Source organism: Gadus chalcogrammus, chromosome 7 (genome assembly GCF_026213295.1).
Source record: "Gadus chalcogrammus isolate NIFS_2021 chromosome 7, NIFS_Gcha_1.0, whole genome shotgun sequence".
Taxonomy (NCBI): Eukaryota; Metazoa; Chordata; class Actinopteri; order Gadiformes; family Gadidae; genus Gadus; species Gadus chalcogrammus.
This window is the reverse complement of record NC_079418.1, coordinates 21500825-21521246: the sequence shown is the minus strand read 5'-3', so window position 1 is coordinate 21521246 and position 20422 is coordinate 21500825. Positions and strand designations below refer to the sequence as shown.

Below are 20422 nucleotides of genomic sequence, written 5' to 3'. Positions count from 1 at the left end.
AACTTATCAGTAGATTATCTGAAACTCTTCACTTGTGTCACAGTTCTGTTATGGAGAAGAAAATAAGCACAAAGGCTTCAAACCCTTTGGTGCATGCATTGATTATTGTTATTATGTACATTAGTCACAAGGGGACAGAGCCAAAAGGTGTTTTCTAACCCGAGATTTCTACTTCTTTCCCTCTTTGTTGCGCCCTGTCCCTCTCCCTCTGACTCCAGGCATGAGTTTGACTCTGAGCAGATCCCCGACCTGACCAAAGATGTGTACATCCAGGACATCCACTGCGTGGGCTCACTGTGCAAGCTCTACTTTCGAGAGCTGCCTAACCCGCTGCTCACCTACCAGCTCTATGAGAAGTTCTCTGTAAGCATCTTTCAGGCTACCCCCCATCCACCCCTCTAACCCTGCCTTCATATCTGAAACCCTACCTTCCCCCTGTGACCAACTGAGAAAAGCATTCCCTCCTTCCCTCTCTCTCTCCCTCTCCCCCGCTGTATGTGTATCAGTCTCTTTCCAACATCATCCATGTTGTTGGTAGAATTGTATTCATTTTTTTAATTTGTTTATAAATGTGGTTATAAAGGTGGACGTGTCGTGTTTGTATCCCCCCCAAGGAACAACAGTGGGTCTCAGAGTCAGTACAAACTGCAATCGTTCAAATCTACAGGCCTAATTCTCCTTTAGGAATCCATTCAGGCAGCTACGGGGAAGGCGGGGGAACGCAATATCTTATTTCTTCACGCGCTAACGCTTTAGCTGCGAGGCGCCCCTGGAATAATAGCATTGAACAAAGTGCACCCTGTCATTACAAATGTGGGGAACTGCACTCGGGGCGACGTGGAATAAGAAACCGCTCTCCAAACACAACAGGGCCGTCCCTGAGGACAGGGAGATGTTTGCTCGTTGTTATGGCAGCTTTACACACGGTGGAGGCAGCGGGGATGAGGACAGAGGGCGGAGGGAGGGAGACGCTTAGGGGGGATGGGGTTTGGAATCTGTATTCGTTAATGTCCTCCCCTTGCAACGTATCTTAACTTTGGTGCTGTTTTCATTGGGCTATTCCTGTTACTGTTAAACAAACGCTTGATTTCTCTCCCTGTCTCTCTCTACCCTTCTCTCTCTCTGTCTCTCTACCCTTCTCTCTCTACCCTTCTCTCTCTCTCTACCCTTCTCTCTCTACCCTTCTCTCTCTCTCTACCCTTCTCTCTGTCTGTCTCTACCCTACTCTCTGTCTCTCTACCCTACTCTCTCTCTCTCTCTCTCTCTCTCTCTCTCTCTCTCTCTCTCTCTCTCTCTCTCTCTCTACCCTACACTCTGTCTCTCTCTCTCTCTCTCTCTCTACCCTACACTCTGTCTCTCTCCCCTACTCTCTCTGTCTCTCTACCCTACTCTCTCTCTCTCTCTCTCTCTCTCTCTCTCTCTCTCTCTCTCTCTCTATCTCTCTACCTCTCTCTCTCTCTCTCTCTCTCTACCTCTCTCTCTACCTCTCTCTACCTCTACCTCTCTCTCTCTCTCTACCCTTCTCTCTCTCTCTCTCTCTCTCTCTCTCTCTCTCTCTCTCTCTCTCTCTCTCTCTCTCTCTCTCTCTCTCTCTCTCTTTCTCTCTCTAACCTCCCCTCTCTCTCTCTCTATCATTCCCTACCTAAAGGATGCCGTATCGGCCGCCACAGACGAGGAGCGACTCATCAAGATCCATGACGTCATCCAGCAGCTGCCCCCGCCGCATTACAGGTCCGGTGAAGAGTCACAGCCCCACCCGGTGGCCGCTTGAGGATATGCATGCCCAGGGTGTACACCCCAGAGTAAACCGTGCTAATCGTTGATTGGTGTTTGATGTGCGCAGGACGCTGGAGTTCCTCATGAGACACCTGTCTCACCTGGCCACGTTCAGCTACATCACCAACATGCACAGCAAGAACCTGGCCATCGTGTGGGCACCCAACCTGCTGAGGTGGGGGGCGAGCACACTGTGTTTCTGTTGATATTCCTCCTTCTCCATGGCGTCTTTTTCCATGTGATATTTAGGGTAGAAGTGGTTAGGGTCTTACTCTGTCCCTAAAAGTGCTGTTTTTTGGTTCCCAACATCCGCAGACTAACCTGAACGCATCCTTGAGCATCTGCTCCACAGTGACGTGGCTCTGAATCACACATTCACTGCTTGCCACTTTTGCCTTTTATTACTCTGAATTACTATACAGTAATTAGTAGGATTACCTTTTAGGATAGCAGGACAGTGAAAAGAGACAGGAAAGTGGGTCGGAAAAGAGATGGAATCACTTCTAGCTTCGGAAAGGCTTCAAACCTTATTTAGAACAAATGAGTCAAGTCGTATTGACTCATTTGCCGCCCACTCTAGCAATGTTTTAAAGTAACGTGTATCTTCTTTTCTTTGACCTTTGCCCATCCACCCCCCTGCCGCCTCTCGCCTCTCGCTCCTCCCCCAGGTCGAAGCAGATCGAGTCGGCCTGCTTCAGTGGCACGGCGGCCTTCATGGAGGTGCGCATCCAGTCGGTGGTGGTGGAGTTCATCCTCAACCACACCGACGTGCTCTTCAGCGCCAAGCTCAGCTCCCTTATACGGGAGGGCGCAGGTGTGTGTGTGTTAGTGTGTGTCTGTGTGTGTCGTGGCAGCAGCTGTCCCCTTTTAGGTGTAGTTCTGGTGGTTTATAGAAGACATAGTTTCCTAAGCTGTTTGGATTTGTTAAAAGGCAGTACATTCCTGTGGACTTAAAGACTAAAGAAAAGGGTAACAACAAATGTTACCAAATACATCTGTGATTATTCAACGATAGCCTGCTGCATCTTCTCCCACTTGCTTTTAATAGTCAGCTTTGGTTGGTTTGCTGGTATTCATTACAAACACCCAATAACGCATTTATTATATTATGTTTTCCCAGCAAGCGGCCTTTCTAAAATGTTTTTTCATTCACTGGGTTTTGTTGGGACGTTTCATTTTTAGACGGGGGGAATAGCATTTACGTTACGACTGTTGACTACACTAAAGGTAAATGTCAAATGTAAAGTAGAGCTTAGGGGAGAATGAAAAGGTTCCCGGAACAGAAACCTGACCCTGCCCTCCCTCCGCCCCCAGGCCACAACTCGCTGTCGCGGCCCAAGTCACTGCTGGTGTCCTCTCCCTCCACCAAGCTGCTCACCCTGGAGGAGGCCCAGGCCCGCACGCAGGCCCAGATCAACTCCCCCGTCACTGAGGACAGCAAGTACATCGAGGTGGGCGAGGGGCCCGCCGCCCTGCAGGGCAAGTTCCACACAGTCATCGAGTTTCCCACCGAGAGGTACGTAACCCCCCCCCCTCACCTTTTCACCTCACCCCCAGCAGGTGTGCAGAGTGAGACTGCATGAGTCTGAAAGGGAATTTTACCTAAGGGTTCGGCAACTAGGTCAGAACATTGCATTCGGCAAGTTGTGCTTTTGCATTTGTTTCTGGGATTTAAATGGTCCTGCATGACTACATGACCTGCTTTTATTCAACCCACTAGAATTTTGTATTTATTTCTCTCTCTCCTCACGATCCGGCAAATGACCAATCGCTTGTGTTTTCACACTTACAGTGTGAAAACACAAGCACTGCACACTCCGCAACGCCAAGCAGCAGAGTTGAATGCCGACGTGGCTAATGCCAGCAGTGTCAATCAATGCTTCCCATTATATTTGTCTATAATGTCTACTGTCAGTCTCTGGAAAAAAAAAAGTCATAGTCTTAAATCGCCTCTACAAAGTACCTAGTATATAGTGAACCCATGGATCATGTTTGAGCAGACGTATATCTAACCCGACTGTCTCCCTCCCGGCTCCCAGGAAGAGGCCTCCGGTCAAGGCCAAGAAGTCCCCGGTGGGCAGCTGGCGGTCCTTCTTCAACCTGGGGAAGTCGTCCTCCATGTCCAAACGCAAGCTGCAAAGGAACCCCAGCGAGCCCAGCGAGCTCAAAGCCATGGCCCTAGCCGGTGAGAGGACAGGAATGTGTATCCTAGAATGTGAATATTTGCTGCTACCGATAGAACAACAAACGGCATCAGTTGAAGGGCTGCCGCCCGCTATCCTGAATTTAATCATTGCTTTACATCAATTCCAGACTTAATAAATCCATTATTATTGATTCAAACTCTTGTCAATTTGGGATTATATAACGACTACATCCTGGCACCTATGGCATTACTAGCCATCCGTTAAATTGCCTGTTTGAGGCTCTAGGGGGGAGCTGCTCAATGTCCTCTGAGCATTAGCCTGTGTAAGCCCCGCAGAGTTTAATTATGAAAAACGGCTCCATGAATAGACCTGACACTGGGCCAAGAGCGAGAGGACAATGTCCCTTTCAGTAGTCGCAGTCAGAGAGAATACTTATTAAATGCGTTACATATATTATAAGTATCTCCGGTCCATCTCTGTGATGTCGTTGTAACACCTTTCTCCCCCCCCCCCCCTCGCTGTGCTCCAGGTGGGAGAGGAGACACGGCAACGCTGAGATCGGCCAAGAGTGAAGAGTCCCTGACGTCCCTGCACAACGTCCAGGGTAACGACCCATAAATCTCTCTGTCTCGGTACCCTTATAGCCTTAAGCCCACTGGATCCTGTCCAGTGGTTCAGTTCATGTCGAGGGTGTCGACACCCACATCCCTTCCAGAGCCCAGACTGAGCCGTTGCCTCTGCCCCTCTTCCCAGGAGAGTCCAAGGCCTACCGTCCGCGGCGGCCCCGCTCCAGCAGTGACGCCCTCTCCCCCTCCTTCGCCAACGAGCTCCTGGACGGCGGCCACCACCCACACCACCACCGCCGCGGGCGCCAGTCCGACTCCTACGACAACCTGGACGCGGCGGCGGCGGCGGCGGCTGGCGGCGGCGGGTGCGACGGGGACGACGGCCCCATCCGCGTGCCGGCCCTCATCTCGCCGCCCCGCTGCTCGGCCGCCTCGGGCGCCAACGGCGGCGAGGACGTGGACCTCAGCCCGCCCGACATGGGCGTGGCCACGCTGGACTTTGACCCCATGTCCTTCCAGTGCAGCGGCCCCGACACGTCCTACGCCTTCCCCCTGGACGAGACGACGGGCGCGGCCGGAGGTGAGGGGCTCTGCTTCAGGACCCCGGGCTCGGGCAGCGTCTCGTCCGTCGCCGACGAGGCCCTCTCGCCGTTCCCCCTGGGGCCCCTCAACTTCCTGCTGCCGCCCGCCGAGCCCGGACGCACGGCCGGAGAGAAGGCGGGCGGCAAGAGGATGATGACGACGTCGTACTCGTACACGGACAAACCCACGCAGGCCGTCTCGCCCATCAAATGCGGGAAGTCAGCCAGCACGGACTGGCTGTCCGCCTCGGATCTCTTCCCCACAGAGCTGTCGCCGGGCGGGGAGGCCAGCCTCAGCCAGGCCTTCCAGCTGGAGCTGCAGGGCAAACTTGCCACGGCCGACAGCCGGGAGTCGAAACTCAAAGGGAGCTCGGAGCCACCGCAGAACGGCGCCGCGAAAGAGCACCAAGGTAGGTGGAGTGAAATCCACCGCCAACACACACAAACACACACATAATCATACCACACACGAGAATGTTTCTGTTATATTCCTTTATGTATGGTGCTCACTCTGGCATTTAACAATGCATGCCTGTCTTCTTGTAGGTTTAGCTCCACAGGTTTATGCTTCTTACTCCTTGCATGGAATTCAGTTGAGCGACGTCTTGTCGCACGATGCCTGAGCACCGTGCCTAACGCTTCCTTCTCTTTCCTGCTCCCGAAGAGCCTGCATGCGTTCCGTCTCCCACCTCGTCTTTTTCTTCAGTTTCTCTCTCTCTCTCTCTCTCTCTCTCTCTCTCTCTCTCTCTCTCTCTCTCTCTCTCTCTCTCTCTCTCTCTCTCTCTCTCTCGCTCTCTCTCTCTATACAACCACAGTTCCCCCTGTTTGTTTATTTGTCCCTACCCCCCTAGGAGCCATAGCACTGGACACTTCAAAGGACCCCTCCCCAGCCCCTCCTCCTCCTCTCGCCCCTGCAGCCCAGCACTCCGCCCCTCCCCCTCCCCCACCCAAGACCTCCGCCCGCATGCTGGCCCTGGTCCTGGCCGAATCGGCCCAGCAAGCCTGCGTTCAGGTCCAGAGCGAGCCCACCGAGCCCCCCGCCGCGCTGGAGGCCGCGCCCTCCTGTCCCGTGGCCCCCCAGCCCAAGCCTCGCTCGGTCAGGGAGGGCCCCTCAGACGGAAGCTCCACAAAACCAAAGTCGACGGCCGTCCATTCGGGGGGGGACCCTCCACCCGGCCGCACGCCCGCCAGCGAGCCTTCGCCAGCAGCGACCCTGGAGACGGGCTCCAGCGTACACACCACAGCTCTTCCCGCTCCCCTGAACCAGGGCCCCCTCTTAGCCGGCTCCACCAGCCAGGGGCCCCTCGGCCAGAGGAGCCCAGAGAGGCAGCAGAGGCAGCCCCGCGGCGCCGCGCCGCTACCGGTTAGCACCAGCACGTCTTCCACCGTCTCGGGTCCCGGCAGCACGGCCCGCTGCAAGGGGGCCGCTGCCGGGCCACAGCCGGCTCCTGAGGTACGGCTGCTGGCTCCGTCTTTGAGCAAAGAGGAACCCTGAGTGGCTTTTCATTAATTAACTCTGAGCTGCGGCAACTTCTTGTGAATAGTAGTTAGGTATTTCTAATGTTTCAGGGTTTTATTTAAGTAAAATAAAAGTACAATTTTAGATACATGTTGACATAGATCTATGTTTTACATAGAATAGTAAAACATTCATTGATTCGAAAAAAGCCTTTACCTACAATACATAAACACAGAGAAAGTACACGTATTCACATTCACATGTTTCTTTATATTTTTCTTCCCCAGGTCAAGTTAAGAGAGAGCGTGCCGCCCCCAACCCTTCCGAAGCCCACAGAGCGCCACTCACTGATGGCCCACCAGCCCAAGCCGGTGGCCGTCTCCCTGTCCCAGCATCCACCACAACCCCAGCCCCAGCCCTCCACTCAGCCCACACCTCCAGCCCAGCCGGACACCCAGCCCCAGACAGCACCCCATCCAGCTTTACAACCAGCACTCCAGACAGCACTCCAGACAGCACCCCTAACAGCACCCCAAACAGCACCCCAAACAGCACCCCAAACAGCACCCCAAACAGCACCCCAAACAGTAACCCCGCTCGCACCCCAGACAGCTTCACAGCCAGCGCCCAGGACGAAAGGGCCTGCGCCCCAGACCGTGCCCCAGATGAACCAGGCCGCACCCCAGACCGCCCCCCACACTGCCCCCCACACCGCCCCCAACACTGGGCCCCAGACCGCCCCCCAGACCGCCCCCCACACTGCCCCCAACACTGGGCCCCAGACCGCCCCCCACACTGCCCCCCACACTGCCCCCAACACTGGGCCCCACACCGCGCCCCAGACCGCCCCCCACACCGCGCCCCTTCCCCAGTCTTACGGCCCCGCCCCGCCCCGGCCACAAGTGGCCCAGCTGGCCCAACCTCAGTCGCAGGCCAAGGTGAGCGCCCGCGTGGCTCCAACCACAGCGGAGACGACAGAGAAGCCGTGGGAGGCCATCGAGCCAACGCAGCCCCCCCGCGGGGCCCCCGAGACGCCGCAGCCTCCGTCCAGGGAGCCCCCCGGCCCCACGCCTCCGGCCCCGCCCGTCCGCACCATGGAGAGCAAGCTGGCGGCCGCAGCCCTCAGCCACAGCGAGGGGTCCATGCCCAGCGCCCACCCCGACGACACCCCTCACTACGGCCCGCCGTCCCCCCGCAAGTCCAACAACCACCAGCCGGCCTACCTGTACCACCCCCAGGGGGAGGCGGTCTCGCTGGAGCCCCCCGGACCGGCCTACTACCACCACCAGCACGGCAGTATCCCCGTGGGCCCCCCCGCCCCGGCGCAGCACCACTACCGGCCCGACGTCGTGCCGCCGCCGCCGGCCCCCCACCACTCCTACGTCTCCAAGTCGGAGCCCCACATAGCGTACCGGGCCCACATGGACGGGCGCTACAGCACCCTGGGCCCCAGGTCCACCCACCACTCCATCAAGTCCCGGAGCAACCACACCCGCAGCATGTACATCTCCCCCGGGCACCTGGTCCAGGGCCAGGGCTACGTCTCTGCCGACCGGATCCCCGGGTACCCCACCATCCGCAGGGTGCACTCCATGCACGTGCCCTCCGCCATCCGCACGGTGCCCGTCCTGCGCACCGAGGTCCCCCCCGACGACGAGCTGTTCTTCTACCACCGGGCGGGCTTCCCCTGCAAGGCCTTCCAGCAGCAGCAGCAGCAGGCCGCGCAGCAGCAAGCCGCGCAGCAACAGGCCGCGCAGCAACAGGCCGCGCAGCAACAGGCCGCCGCCCAGCAGCAGGCCTCGCAGGCCGACTACCACGTCACCCAGCTGCAGCCTTACTTTGAGAACGGCCGGGTGCAGTACCGCTACAGCCCCTACTCGGGCTCCAGCCCGCTGGAGGCGCCGTTCTACGACGTGGACCCCTACGGCAGCATCCGCCTCCGACACGTCCACTCGTACGGCAGCCGGGAGCTGGGGGGCACGCTGGGCCGCCACTCGGGGAGCAAGGCCAGCGGCTACCACTACCTCTCCCGCCACGGCATCCCGCCGGGCAAGGAGCACAGCTTCGTCAGCAGGGACATGCCCCCCGGCCACGGCCCCAAGGGGGGGCCCGTCTACCTGTCCTGGGACCCCGAGGAGTGCGAGCGGCTCCGCATGCACTCCATCCGCAGGGAGAGCCGGGCCCGGCAGAAGATGAAGGGGCCCGTGCTGTCCCAGTACGACAATGTGGGCGTGTACCCGGCGCCGGACCCCTCGGGCTACGACAGCCTGCACCTCCGCAGCAAGTCGGACCCCGGGAAGGCCGCGCAGATGGCGGCGGCGGCGGAGGCCAAGGAGGGCCGACACCCCCAGCCCAGGAGCCTGGCACCGGACGCAGACGTCCTGATGTACGTTGAGACCTGCCGGCCCGACGGCCCGACCAATCAGGGCGACTCCAGAAGGTGCCAGTCGTCCAACTCCCTGTCCGCCTCCTCTAGCCACAGCCTCTCGGCACCGCACGACGCCAAACACCAGCACGGCGCCGACGAGCTCTGCGGGGGATCCGGCCGCTCCAAACACTGGCAGCAGGAGCACCCCAACAAGAGGGGCTTTGTGCCCCGCTACGAACGCCCCGAGGCCGACCGCCACCAGGCCAAGGCCCCCAGCGGTGGCTACCACGGCACCGAGGAGCCGGCCTGGAGGGAGCAGCCGGCGCGCTCCAAGCCCGAGCGCTCTCACAGCATGAGGGACCCGCCACCGCTCCACGCCCCGGCTCAGCCAGACGCCGAGCCGGAATACTCCTACCACAAGCGCGGCGGCAAGGCGGCCCCCTCGCACTATGACAACTTGGACGACTACCACCAAGTACCTCAGCCACAGGCGCCCGTCCAGAAGCGCGGGCTGGGCCACGGCACCTTCCCTACTCCCGCATTCACCGCGGTCCACAGCAACAGAGCCTACACCACGGCTCTGGGCCAAGGTGCCTTCCTCCAGGCGGAGCTGGCCATCGCACGGCCGGAGACCGAAATATGTACAGAATAGGAGAGACCCCTTTTCTTTTGTGTTTGGCAGGGATGTCGAAATTAACTTATGCCGCGTAGAAGAAAAGCTGACATTGAACAGCCTCTGCAGGACAGGGGACTGTCATATGACCATTATTTTTGTTGGCCCGTATTTTTAATGAATTGTAATTAAAACCTTAAAAAATTGACTTTTTACAGAAAGTATGAAATGTACCGGAAAGTGTCTATTGTCCAGCCGGTCATGTTGTGGTGATTGATTTGGACAATAGTCTTAAATATATATATATATATATATATATATATATATATATATATATATACACTAAAGACAATGTGGTACATTAAACAAGACACTGCAGAGATGTTGGACAAACAGCCTATATCAATAGAAGACTAGCAAAAGGTTTTATGTTCATTTTTTTCATTATTTTTTCTAGACTAGGCGCTGGGTACAAGCATTAACTGGGATTAAGGTTTTGCATTTTAGAAATGCATGTAATCTTGGTCTATTACAGGACAATTCTGTGTACTTCCCTCTCCATCGCGCACGTCTGGATGTGACAGCACAAGTCAGTGTGGGAGGAGGCCCGTTAGTCAGCAGGCCCCGCGCTGTGCGCCCCAACCCCTTCCGGCCTCAGTATAATCAGCCCAATGAGATGGTTGAGATACACTGTGTCCGTAAAGTTTTCAAACATTGAGGGGGAACTGGGGAGGGCAGAGTATGAAAGATTGACGATCAAGCAAATATAGTGTTTATTAATGTCTTTGCTCTATGTGTGACTGTGCCATTTTTATGTACATTTGCTATAGAGAAGAAATATACAGAAAAATTGGAATTGCTGAAATTCTAATTTATGTTGATTTTTCTTTTGGTTCTTGTTTGTTCTACATTGTACGAGGGACCAAGCAGTTTGTGAACGGACTGGTTGGAGTACTCACTTGCACAGGATTAGGAGGAAGCTGAATGAGTGAATGGCTGTTGATGATATTAGTTGTGTAAAAGATTATATTTCCTCCTCTTTTTTCATCCATTTCGAAGAATATACGTGAACTGGAATAACTGAATAAAGTAACCTGAAAACAAAGTCTTCTCAAACAAGGCGATAAATAACGCTTTGCCAACTTTCTTTTGTTAATAACTTGAGACCTAACGTTGCTACCACTTACACCCCTTTATACCCCCCTTATATTACAAGCAATTAAAAATTGATGGTTAATCCACAAGTAGATTCTGGTGTAACATTTAACCTCAATATTTGTCACATCCTGTTTGTTAACACTTGGCTATAAACTCTAGAGATTATTCCATTTTATGTACAATGATTTCTTGACAAAAAAATTAATCATTCAATTATTGTTTTTATAGTAACATGGGGCTGAGCATTTTCAGAATTGCATTTTCTGGTTTGCTCTAAATTCTAGTTATTCTAGTTATTCCCAGTTTTTATTTTTACAAAGTTCCCTTGTTTGCTTCCGTCAGCCAAAATTGACTATTAACCTAAATACACCTGTAACCCTTGTCCAGATGAGGCTCTCAAAGTTAAGAAGCGCTGTTTACTTGAATGTAAAGCATCCATATTTGAAAATTGAGTTTTCTAAATAAGGTATATGATAAAGAAACAATAAAATCTGTTCTTAAACGGGTGTATTAATGTTTTCTTCAAAGATAATGCCAACCTGAAGATTTTAAGGTCCCAGAATTTATATTTAAACAAATGTCTAATTGATGTGAACATCAGTTTGGGGTTTTTGTTCCAGCAGTATTCCCTTCCCCATGTGTAAATACCTTTGCTAACAGACAGGTCTCAGCCTGTTTCATGAGGACAAAAATAGAACAGCCTTCCGTAAGCACATATTGAGTTCCTGCTTGTTATACAATTTAATTTGACAGGAATAGGTGGTATATATTAATCATGCAATACTTCAGAGATGCCTTTTCAACTACGTATCGTTCATCTAATGCCTCAAATGTTTGCGTGTTTCAAGCATATTGCTATATCTATAAATATCAATATTTCCACCCTACACTACTGTTGAACCAAAACATTTCTGTGTCAAATAAAGAGTATTTTATAATATACATTTACCATATATTATAAGATCACATTTATTAAATGTGCAAGAATAAGTTGTGTTTTATTGCAATAACAAAAACGTTAATCGGCATTGGCAATGAAACGCTAGCCAGGCATAGCCGGACAAATTGCAATCTACAACTAGAAAATGTATTTCCTGCAGAATATGGGGTGAGAGCTGTAGTGCAAAGTGAGGTTGAAGGTATGTTTCCATGTGTGTGTGTGTGTGTGTGTGTGTGTGTGTGTGTGTGTGTGTGTGTGTGTGTGTGTGTGTGTGTGTGTGTGTGTGTGTGTGTGTGTGTGTGTGTGTGTGTGTGTGTGTGTGTGTGTGAAGGACGGTTGGAGGCGATCTGAAAGTGGCATAATAATCTTGATATACAGCGAAACATTCGCTGAATAATTATATTAGCGAGGGTTTGAACAACTTGGACCTTTCTCCGAATAAATGGTGTAAACGCCCTGATTTGAATTTAAATGGATCTAAATTGTTGTAGTATTTCATATTGGTTTGTGCACAAGTCCTCATAATTCATAAAGTCAAGTCACGTTTTGAACGTAAGTTCAATAACCAACAAATGAAGTTTCTATCTATAAAATCGGATTAACGAAACATTAGAAATTAAAGCAGCCACATATTCAACTGATGTTGAGTTCGACGTGTTGCAACGCTCAGATATATAAAGCGAATTAATAATATTTTGTACAGCACAGCTCACACGTATCGTTTAGTCCGGACCAACAACACAGAGTACAATTATATATAAAGCGAATTAATAATATTTTGTATCGCACTACCCCCGTCCGGACCAACAACACAAAGTACACTGAGCAGCGAAACCAACCAGCGGTGTGTACCATTGACCGCGGTGCATTGTGGGAGCCAGATGATTGACACGGTCGCCATGTTCCTCCATTGTGTGAGAGAGATAGTAAACACTACCACTGCTACACAACCATAACACGTATATCCCTGCGCTAAAAACCTTCATATTCACCCCGGTAAGTTGGATCCTGTTCCGATTTTTTCTCACTAAACCACAAGTAACGTTCTTATATTACAAGTTTATACTTAATAAAGACATTATTAGCGCGAAATAGGCTTTTATTTCGACGCTGGAAAAAGGAAGAATCTCGTTCCGCGATGGCAGGGAAAGGCTTTCTACTTCCACTGAGAAATGTCCGCTCCACTTTCATGTCCACTTTGGCTTCGCGGTTTTGCGTCTAATATCATTATTTCCGATTTGGTTTATTAGTTGTATTGTAGGTACACTTGTCTTCTATGGGGTCCTGATAATCGCATGTTTACACATTGTCCTGTTTTGTTAAAAAATTTGAAAGTTTATGTCCCGCTCTTTGCCTGTATATTGGTAGGTTCGCTCGATTCCTCCTACATTTCATCCGCGGCCATAATCGTGTTCAAGGGGGCGGTGTTTCGCGTGGTGAGCCCGCCCTTTAGCGCTGCAGACTATGACCTCATTGGTCCGCGAATAGCTTTTAGTTCTCTGGATTGGTTGATTTTCACCGATGATTGATAGATATGAGTGTCGCACACGTCCGTGGATGCATTGGCGGAGGCTCTGAACAGCTGCCCGACCGTCTGACCCAGACCGTGAAGAAGGTTCCCAAGGTGAACCCCGTTTGAGGCGTCGCACAATTCACATCGTTTGTGATGAAACAGAAAGAAATGAATACGTTTTTTTTGTAAACAAACAGCCTAAACCATAGTAAGTATAAATTTGCCAAGTAGCCTGACATTTTCAGTTTCTATATTACAAGTCAAATGTTAATAAAAATGGGGAAGTGGGAAGTGCTGCTATTATGAAAAACCGAAGGCACTTTAGATTAAATAAATAAATAAACAGAATTAAATAAAAAATTATTTGTATGGCCCTTAATCACCATTACCGTCTCAAAGGGCTTAACAGGCCAAATATTTATGACACCCCCCTTGCCTTCACCCAAGCCCCCACAAGGGCAAGAAAAAAAAGAAAAACAAACTTAATTATTTTTTGTGTTCTCAGGTGATAAGTCAGCGACATGGCCCGTACCAAGCAGACCGCTCGTAAGTCCACTGGAGGAAAGGCTCCACGTAAGCAGCTGGCCACCAAGGCGGCCCGTAAGAGCGCCCCCTCCACCGGCGGCGTCAAGAAGCCCCATCGTTACAGGTGAAGCCCCTGCTCCCTCCTCAGCTCTGGCCCCGTCCTCTGCTCAGGTTCAGCCCCTCCTCTCTGCTTGGGTCTAGCCCCTGCTCTCTAAGGTGTGGGTTCACGTCCATAGAGATTAATTACAGTTGTTTGGTGAATGCAAATATGTTTTAGAATGGGTGGGTTAGCCCACTGGGAATCAGACCCCTAACCCTGGCTGTGTTATTGCCTTGCGCAGCCAGTTGAGCTCTACTGGCCCATGTATATTAATGATGTGTTCTAGTTTATAAATTAAACTTTAAAAAACATGTTTATCATCCAGTCAACAGAAAAGTAAGAAAGAATATTCACACAGAATTTCACAATATGAAATTCTGGTTCCTCCTTATTTAGTTTGTTTGAAGCTCTGTATTCAAAATGGCTCCTCCTTCGTCCTAAGGCCAAATGCTTGTCCACTCAACCAATCTGCCATCCCATTAAGACCTCTCACCGTCTCCCTTCTCGTTTGCGTGCTTGTTTCAGGCCCGGCACCGTGGCCCTGCGTGAGATCCGTCGCTACCAGAAGTCCACCGAGCTGCTGATCCGCAAGCTGCCCTTCCAGCGCCTGGTGAGGGAGATCGCCCAGGACTTCAAGACCGACCTGCGCTTCCAGAGTGCGGCCATCGGGGCCCTGCAGGTACGATCACCTCCGCTTGGTTACAAGCGCTGTTCGGATGTTGGAGTCAAACCACAGGGACTTGTAAAGCGTGGTGATAGTTGTATCTTTGATACTATTGTCATGAAATGAAGATTCAAGTTGTGTAAGCTGAATTAAACACAAGGACAAGCTATGCCCTTGGAATGATCGAAATAGGAGGTTGGAAAGTGAGTTAGGAAAGCTATTTTTAGTCTAGTTTCATACTTTTAATTCCCATATGCCTCAGTGAAACGACAAGCAGGTAGACTGTTTAGAATGGTATTCTAAGTTCATAAGCATAACGTGACATAAATTAATATTGTGTAAAACCCCCAAGGTCATCGTGATCATATCTTTTCCTGTATCACCCAGCCCTACAGAGGTTTACCCTTACCAAATGTTAACGTGAACAAAACAATGAATAATTAGCAGCAACAGGAATAACCTGATTTCCTCCCCCCCCCCCACCCTTTCTCCTGGCAGGAGGCCAGCGAGGCCTACCTGGTGGGTCTGTTCGAGGACACCAACCTGTGCGCCATCCACGCCAAGCGTGTCACCATCATGCCCAAAGACATCCAGCTGGCCCGCCGTATCCGCGGGGAGCGCGCCTAGAAGGGCATCGCGCCGCACAGCTTTTTTTATTTCAATGTTCTACCTTATACTCTATGTTTTTATTTTTTATAACCCCCCCCCCCCCCTTTCCTGTTCCCATCCGTCCGTCCCCCTGCTTGCTTGTTAGACGTTAGCGGCATCATAATAACCGAGACATAGAGTTATCTTCAGTTCACACGTCGGCACTTCATCTGCGCCAACTTTTTTTTTTATTTTTTTTTTAAGGGTACCCATTTGTGCAGGTGCTGGGTTTCGCCGGTCACACACACACACACACACACGTACACACACACCTTGCTCATCCCTCTAGGTTGAGCCGCCAAGCGGGACGCCTCCCAACCAGCGTGGGGAGGCCGAGGCCATAAGAGGGGGGTCTGGTGAGGGGCAGGGGGGCGGGTGGTGCTGTTCAGCTCGGGGGGCTGGTCTGCTTAAGGGGAGCGGCAACTTCCACAGCAGGGTGCTACTTGAACTGGCCCCCGGCTCTGTGTGGGTCACTCCCTCTTCGCTGCTCTAAACGGCCTGCTCTCGTGCTCTCAAACGTCAACCAAGGCGTGCCCCCTGGGCTCTTGTCATCCGGCGCAGGTATGGGGAAGTGTGTGTGTGTGTGTGTGTGTTTGTGTTTGAGCTCTGACCTGACAAACCAGTTATTCTCAGCGCTCCCGTCTTATTTACTAAATCACAATATTGATATTTGTTGTGAATCAATGTGTGTTTTTTATTTTTGCGTAATGAAACATCTCTTCTTTTTAACTTCTGGAATCAGCAGAATATGAGGGGACATCGTGAACATATGGGGTTTAGGTTTTGGTTTTTCAATTTTTTTGTAGTAACTAAGGAAGGGCTTGTTCTTTCCCGAGATAATGTCTATGGTCGGCCACAGGGCGGTGACGATTTACCAGCTCCCATTCACATTTTCACTGTTCATCTGTCGGTGCGCGTTGTGATACTCTCTTCTCTCTTGTTATCTTGGTAGATAGGTGGTAGACATGTAATGACAGTATGCATTGAAATTGTAGCAAGATTTATTCTCTGCATGTATAGATTTGTTTGGTGTGTGTGTCTCTCATGTAGGTTTGACCGTAGATTCTTTCGATTTCTTAAATTTGGGATAAAAACAATATAACCTCAATTGTTTTTTCTTTCTTGTTTTCTTATTACTCAAGATTTTCAGAAGTATAAATAAACGGATATTTGTATTTTCCAAATTTCTCATATTATTGTGGTAATAAATAGATGTTACATAAAGAAGCGTGTTGGGTGTCTTATTTGTTGTGCCTTTTCTGCGCTGTTTTGTACTTTACACAAACAGTCCACATGGGGGCACCATTGAACAAATAAGCAGCTAGGCCTAGTGTCCATACAAATACTATTTGCTAAATTTTGTGTATCTTGTGATAAAGTCGATAAGGGACTTCAACAATTATTCAAAGTTTTAATTATGTGTGTAAAATAAGGTTTGGAGCATGTCTATTTGAGGGAGTGTTTGTGTGGATGATGGCTGGGTTAAGCAGCCTCACCTGGCCCGAGCCAGACTGATGGGTGAGGCTGAACACCAGCCATCACCAGACACATTCGAGAGAGATCCAATGTATTGTCGGCTACAAACTTCAAGGTAAAAAATGGCTTTCAACGTCCCCAGCCTGTGTCCTTGTCTGAGCCCAGTTAAAGTCCCTTAGGTTGAGTAGTGCAGCAACCTAGGTGGCGTGTAGCCATTATCAACAAACCATTATGTTAGTTTTTCTCAGTCGCTTTGGTTCATTTCTCAGATCAGAATTGAAATTCTCAAAACTACCTGTTCAATCTTCACATCAGTGTGTCACTTGTGCACATGAAAAAAACAGTTTCTCATTTATTTGAACACGTTGCAAATGCTTTGGTACATCCATGCACATGATTATGTACAATTCTCTGCTCTTTCCTACATTATCAATTGCTTACGTCATGTTGATCAAAATGTATTGTAATGGTCTCAATGGAATAGTATCACCCCCAGAACATTTAGGTATTAGTTCATTGCATAAGTCTTTACATGCAAAATGGTTTTTGAACAAGTTGTCATAATATGTGAAGCATATTTCTATGCATTTCTATACACTGGCATTAGACTTTTTTTTTTGTTCTTTTTTCTAAATCTGTCCTGAATTGGTCAATTGCTACCAGGTGAATCTTGACCTTTCTCTAAAGAAGGGAAAGTTGTGTGTGAAGTGTTAGATCAACTAGACGCATCAACCAATAGCTCAAAGGTGCCTCTCATGAACCATGAACTGGCTAAGTATATATATAGCTGGAGCACAACACAATGTTACATGTATAATTGTCTGAGAATTTTGTGGCCCAACAGACAGGAACTGTCAGGACTTGTTGTAGGATGACCGCACTGTAATTCCGACAGCAATGCATGTACAGTTTACCCTAAGGCGATTTTCCTATGTTCACATTTCCAGCAATGACATGGTCTGTCAACAAATTACAGTGCAAACAGTCAAAGCGTAAATGTGAATCTTGTCTCTTGCAATCAATCTCCCACATACAATAAGGCTTGGTGTAAACTTACAATTTACAATAATGTCTTCAAAACTTTAGCCATAGTTACATCAGAACATCCCTCCAGAGTACACTGTTATATTGACAACATGGACTAAGCAATTTGACTGTCTTATCCGAAGGACATGACACAAGGACTTGTTCATTCTGATGGCACTGACATGTTCATTGAAACAGATATATACTTTTTGAGAGTATGAAACTACGGATTTTTGAGCCAGAGACTGGCTTTTGCAGGTTAATCATTGGTGTTTTGCTATTTGAACACATTGGTTTTGAGCAATGCACTTAGCTTTGCAAATTTCAATTCTGATCTGAGAAATGTACCAAAGCGACTTACTGAGAAAAACTGTAAGGAAACATATTTGGTCCCAACGCTGCCTGAAGCTCATTGCTAACGGCAACATTTGAAAGAAAGTTAATTTTGAACCTCGAAGAAAAGGTGTTCATTTGTATATTCATACAAATGTGTATTCACTTCCAACTCGTCTATTAAGTTTGCAATTTTAATGTATACTGAAAATATTTTATCATATTGGGCAGAAAAATAGTCTTGGAATGTGTGGCTGTTGGCTGGTTTAAGCAGCCTCGCCTGGCTGGACTCAGGGGCTGGTTGAGGCTGCACACCTGTTGTACATTGAGCAATTAGTGTGCACAGATTAAACAAGCCATCTCCATGGACTCTCATGGAGAGATCTCCTAGATGGCAAAATCTAACACCATGCCATGTATCACCACAACTTTAACATAAACCGACTTCACACTCAGCCCCCTTCTTCCTGTGATTGGAGGAGCCCAGAAAAAAGCCTGTAGCAGAGGCTTTGCTACAGTCCAATTGCCCACTAGTTTGCCTTTTGCCAAGGCAAGATAAATGTGGAAGAACACCATAGTTTTTGCCTCCTGAGGGAGGTCCAATTCAAAGGTCCAACTGAGGGAGGCCTACCTGGTGGGTCTGTTCGAGGACACCAACCTGTGCGCCATCCACGCCAAGCGTGTCACCATCATGCCCAAAGACATCCAGCTGGCCCACCATAGTTTTTGCCTCCTGAGGGAGGTCCAATTCGCTGCCTTGTCTCTTTTATTGGGTAGGCCTTCAGAATTTTTCTGGGGTTTGGACTCCATGCTTGTTTACTGCTCCAATTCTAAAGACTCAGTGTTCTTATGACTCTGACAGAGAACATTACATGGAGTGCAGAGCCCCCCATTAATTTAACTTGCAAGCTACCTCAGGAATCGATCTTCATAATCCAAGGAAATGTTGCTTCCTGTATTCTCAGTACAAGGCATCTTGTCTAGGGATAGACTGCAGACATGTGCGACACAAACCCAGCACATTCAACCTCGGAGTCAAACACTAACCACTAAACTAACCTCATCTACATGTTTATACCTAATACCAGTTTTTCCACCACTGTGTGTGTTCTCTAGGAAAACTACGGTGGTAGAAGCGGTATTAATGGAGACCAAATGTTTGGTTTGAAGAAGCAAGATTTTAATATACTTGGACTATTTCCACATTCTTGTCATATGGAAATTGAGTTTACTTTTTGTGTGTGTTTTCAACCGAACGTTATCTCAAGCTTTTTGTTGTATTTAAAAGACATATATTTTCCTTTCTTGGTGTTTACCGTTATTATGGCTTTGCCAAAGACATTTCCCATGTTCTTCCCCTGAAAGAAAAAGGTGGCAATCTAAACTAACTCTTAGTAAAGTGGAGGAAGGCCTAGACGTACACCACAAAGGTCCTGTGCCTCTCTGAGTTCACCTTTCTCAAGGTCTGCTCATGGTTGTCCATCCCCCATCACATCTGCCGCTCCATGGGATTACAACGCAAATGACTGTCTGAAACTCGCAATGCTGAAAGGGGGGGATTACAAGTGCACTGGGATCAACCAATCAGGGCGCAGACTCTAGAGGATTAACCAATCACCACAGAGAGGGAGGGCTACGGGATTAAACCTTGTGCAGATTGGGATTAGGTCGGCACTGAGTGAACAGAAATGTCTCTCTTGCCACGCTTTTACTTCCCTTGTTGATGAAAAGCTTCTTTCATGCTCATTGGTTATGTTGGCCCTTGTCAAAGTCTAAATTAAATGTTGAATGTATTTGTCCCTAACTGTGTATTGAAGTTATGTATATATATACATATATATATATATTGTTAATTTGGAAAAATAAGGAAAATCACAATCTTTTATGAATGTGGGGGGTAAGATCCTCGACACATACAGTATATATGCTGAAATAAGGAATAAAACAATGGATGTCAAGTGGTGGTGGCTGGATTCAGGTCAGCCAGGGATTAGCAGGCTGGTAGAGGCGCTGGGGATGGGTTGGTGGTGGTGGTGGTGGTGGAGCAGCAAAGGGAGTGGGTGTTCCAGGAGGGAGGAGGATTGGGGGTGGGTGTCCCGGTGCTACAAGTAGCAAGTGGCCTGGCTGTTGTCGTTAGGACGTAGTGAAGCGGTTCTGATCCGACCGAGAGGGAGAGAGAGCCACTGCATCTCAACTGTGTGAACCATAACAGGAGGTTTTATCATATAACGTGGTACATCCACCTATGAACAGGTACTTTTTGTGACTTATTGTCTGAATCATTGTATTTCGTTAAAGAAAGAAAGATGTGAGGGAGAGAGAAGGTAAGAGAGAAATAAAATATGAGAGAGAGAGAGAGAGAGAGAGAGAGAGAGAGAGAGAGAGAGAGAGAGAGAGAGAGAGAGAGAGAGAGAGAGAGAGAGAGAGAGAGAGAGAGAGAGAGAGAGAGAGAGAGAGAGAGAGAGAGAGAGAGAGAGAGAGAGAGAAGATTTATGTATAAGATATCGACAAATAGTGTCAGGGAGATAT

General features: G+C 49.4%; 2 protein-coding genes across 2 annotated transcripts in view; both read left to right on the top strand.

Annotated features, from left to right (window-relative positions):
• arhgap32b (Rho GTPase activating protein 32b) overlaps nucleotides 1–11590 on the top strand; it is a 78712-nt gene extending 67122 nt beyond the window's left edge. Inside the window, exons 16-26 of the mRNA XM_056594837.1 lie at nucleotides 219–363; nucleotides 1649–1731; nucleotides 1844–1951; nucleotides 2445–2590; nucleotides 3091–3292; nucleotides 3816–3961; nucleotides 4453–4527; nucleotides 4677–5480; nucleotides 5922–6523; nucleotides 6817–6996; nucleotides 7138–11590. Of these exons, the coding sequence (XP_056450812.1) occupies nucleotides 219–363; nucleotides 1649–1731; nucleotides 1844–1951; nucleotides 2445–2590; nucleotides 3091–3292; nucleotides 3816–3961; nucleotides 4453–4527; nucleotides 4677–5480; nucleotides 5922–6523; nucleotides 6817–6996; nucleotides 7138–9549 (4903 nt within the window). The 3' untranslated portion in view covers nucleotides 9550–11590. The remainder of the gene's footprint in view (nucleotides 1–218; nucleotides 364–1648; nucleotides 1732–1843; nucleotides 1952–2444; nucleotides 2591–3090; nucleotides 3293–3815; nucleotides 3962–4452; nucleotides 4528–4676; nucleotides 5481–5921; nucleotides 6524–6816; nucleotides 6997–7137) is intronic.
• Nucleotides 11591–12494: 904 nt separating this feature from the next.
• h3f3c (H3 histone, family 3C) lies at nucleotides 12495–16303 on the top strand. The gene is made up of 4 exons (XM_056594276.1): nucleotides 12495–12604; nucleotides 13627–13770; nucleotides 14272–14425; nucleotides 14909–16303. Exons 2-4 carry the CDS (start codon nucleotides 13643–13645, stop codon nucleotides 15035–15037), a joined length of 411 nt encoding a protein of 136 aa, XP_056450251.1. The 5' UTR covers nucleotides 12495–12604; nucleotides 13627–13642; the 3' UTR covers nucleotides 15038–16303.
• Nucleotides 16304–20422: the final 4119 nt, after the last annotated feature.

What these genes read in the sequence shown, in the direction of transcription:
- h3f3c (XM_056594276.1), top strand. Translation starts at nt 13,643, where the DNA reads ATGGCCCGTACCAAGCAGACCGCTCGTAAGTCCACTGGAGGAAAGGCT. An exon ending in AAGAAGCCCCATCGTTACAG is followed by an intron (nt 13,771 to 14,271) that starts GTGAAGCCCCTG and finishes TGCTTGTTTCAG; the next exon opens with GCCCGGCACCGTGGCCCTGC. An exon ending in CGGCCATCGGGGCCCTGCAG is followed by an intron (nt 14,426 to 14,908) that starts GTACGATCACCT and finishes TTCTCCTGGCAG; the next exon opens with GAGGCCAGCGAGGCCTACCT.